The 2,277-nt window shown below is 33.0% G+C and overlaps 1 protein-coding gene across 1 annotated transcript; it reads left to right on the top strand.

The window, feature by feature from the left end:
• The first annotated feature begins 1,301 nt into the window (after positions 1 to 1,301).
• On the top strand, positions 1,302 to 2,041 carry LOC134239678 (GTP-binding protein Rit2-like). Its single transcript, XM_062721842.1, has 2 exons — positions 1,302 to 1,475; positions 1,651 to 2,041. The coding sequence occupies exons 1-2, from the start codon at positions 1,328 to 1,330 to the stop codon at positions 1,929 to 1,931; spliced, it is 429 nt and encodes a 142-aa protein (XP_062577826.1). The 5' UTR covers positions 1,302 to 1,327; the 3' UTR covers positions 1,932 to 2,041.
• The last annotated feature ends 236 nt before the right edge of the window (positions 2,042 to 2,277 follow it).

The raw sequence follows: 2,277 nt of genomic DNA, 5'->3' as shown, positions 1-2,277 counted from the left end.
GACCAAAAACATCTGCTCATTCCAACTAGTCATCCAGCTTCTGATAAGGAAACAATGAAATTGAAGGCACAGACAAATGAAAAATGCAGAACAAAGGCTCAAAGGCAAATGCTAAGCTGAGCAGATTGGTTTGGAAAAAAAGGAGAAAGTTCAGTATTATTATTGGCTTGGAAAAAAAGTAGAAAGTTCAGTATCATATAGGTAAAATATATTTTAAGCGCTTGCAAATACTTCCTAAAAAGCGATTATAGTGTGTATTATATTAAATTTAAAAAAAAACATATTGCATTAGCGATTTCATGTTTAATAACTTTACTAAATACATGTATTGTCAGCAGAGGGAGAGAACTGTGCAAATGTTTCTGTGAAATTCAATATACATCATTCAGAGCTGTGTTGTTGACTCCTCCTCCTACCTGTCTGCCACATACGTCATTAACAAGACCGAGACATTTCTAATAATTAAATTAGCCAATGTTATTGAGTAGCAAGACATACAACATATATAAGCGACATTTTTGTTCCAACAAAGACATTTTTGCTATATCACATAATGGAAGAGACTGTGAAACAAGTAAAAAAATCAGTTCGTGTGAGTCGGTTTCGTCCACAGACCCAATCTTTCTCTGACTTTGGCAGATTTGACCGAACACTTTACCAGACTGATAGGAAGAGATCATATACTTTCACAGATTCCTCTTCTTCTCTCGAGAAACCTGTTTTGGAGAGGGTCCGAAACTTTAGCAAAACAAAGAGAGGAATCAAGAACCATGGTGATTTCCTCAGAATCTCGTCCACATCTTTTTGCAGTAACTCTGATATTGACTACCAAGGAAGTCAGATATCCGTATTTCCTCAATCCTCCCCCGTTTCTAGTGAAGATTTAATTCCTCAGAAAAACAGCACAGCATATAAAATAATAATTTACGGAATACCTGGGGTTGGAAAATCATTTCTTCTACAACAGATGCGAACTTCCGAATTCCTTGGAACATGTCCAGAAGGTAAAATCATGATTGAAAAAAACAAAACAAAGAAAACTTTACTAAGAAATTTTATCAATTTGAAATCATTGATTTTTTTTTCAAACAGGCCCAGATCCATTCTATCAATCTGTACCAGTGGTTTTGGGGAGAAAGGAATCAGTTCTTAATTTTGTAGAAGCTGATATGTACATTCAGGTAAGATTGCAGTAACTATTTCAAAATCTTGAAATTCCCTTTGGTTTCTTTATCTACATTTAGAACACTTGGGATGTGAATATCTTTTCATAGAAACCTTTTTTTTCCAGAATCATGGCAACACTAATGAATATGATAGTATTGTAATGATGTACTCCGTAACCGATAAAAGGTCGTTTAACTTCATCGCCAATAAAATTAAAAAGATAAAAGAAGAAGTGGGAGATGCAAAACCTGTTTATGTTGTTGCAAACAAAGTGGATCTCATAAGGTTTCGAGAAGTTTCCAGTAAAGGTAAACTTTCTAGTATTAAATACACTGAAGTAAATGAAAATTAAAGTATCCTTTCCCAATCCTACATTAAGTTGGAAGTGTTATTGTTCAAAAACAATTTAATTTAAAAAAAAACAGGTTAAGCTCAGACATAACTTTGTGAAAATAACAGCATCTTTCTTTTTTCTTTTTACAGATGGTTTGTCATTAGCGCAAGAGAACAACTGCAGCTTTGTGGAAGTGTCCGTTTCTCTACAGTGGAATATAGATAAAGTTCTTGTAGGAGTTACAGAGCAACTTCAAGGTTGCAAAAAGAAAAACAATGGAAGAAAAATTTCTAAACTAGGTTGCCAAAATATCCCCAAAACTCCAGAAGTCCCTTCTATACAACCTGTGACAGAAGTAAAGTCACACAAAAAAGGAAGTATTTTGTCAAGACTGCGAAAATTCTTCAAAAGAAAGCATTTCAAGTTTTAAAAAAATTAAGAGCGTAAATCAGCAGTTATAAAACATTTTTTGGACTACCTTTTGTGGTTTATGTATAGAAGTTTCAATAAAATGGATAATTCATTACTTGAATGATTATTATGCGATGTACTTGGGTTTTTCATATTTTTTTTCATTTTTATGATATACCCAGTTTGGCAATTAAATGTGTATTGTATAGAATGTTATTCGCTTTGTACATTCATGGGACGAAAATAAAAGTGATTGGTAAAACTCCAATTCTAGGTGTTATTTTCTAAGCATTACCCCGCTGAATATTAATCATGATGAACAATTATATTTGTACAATTGTATGAAACTGTAAGTTATGATGAAC

Source organism: Saccostrea cucullata, unplaced genomic scaffold (genome assembly GCF_032062105.1).
Source record: "Saccostrea cucullata isolate Sc308-1 unplaced genomic scaffold, CSIRO_AGI_Scuc_v1 ctg2419, whole genome shotgun sequence".
Classification (NCBI taxonomy): Eukaryota; Metazoa; Mollusca; class Bivalvia; order Ostreida; family Ostreidae; genus Saccostrea; species Saccostrea cuccullata.
Note: the sequence above shows the minus strand (reverse complement) of the source record. Positions and strands in the feature narration are given on the sequence as shown.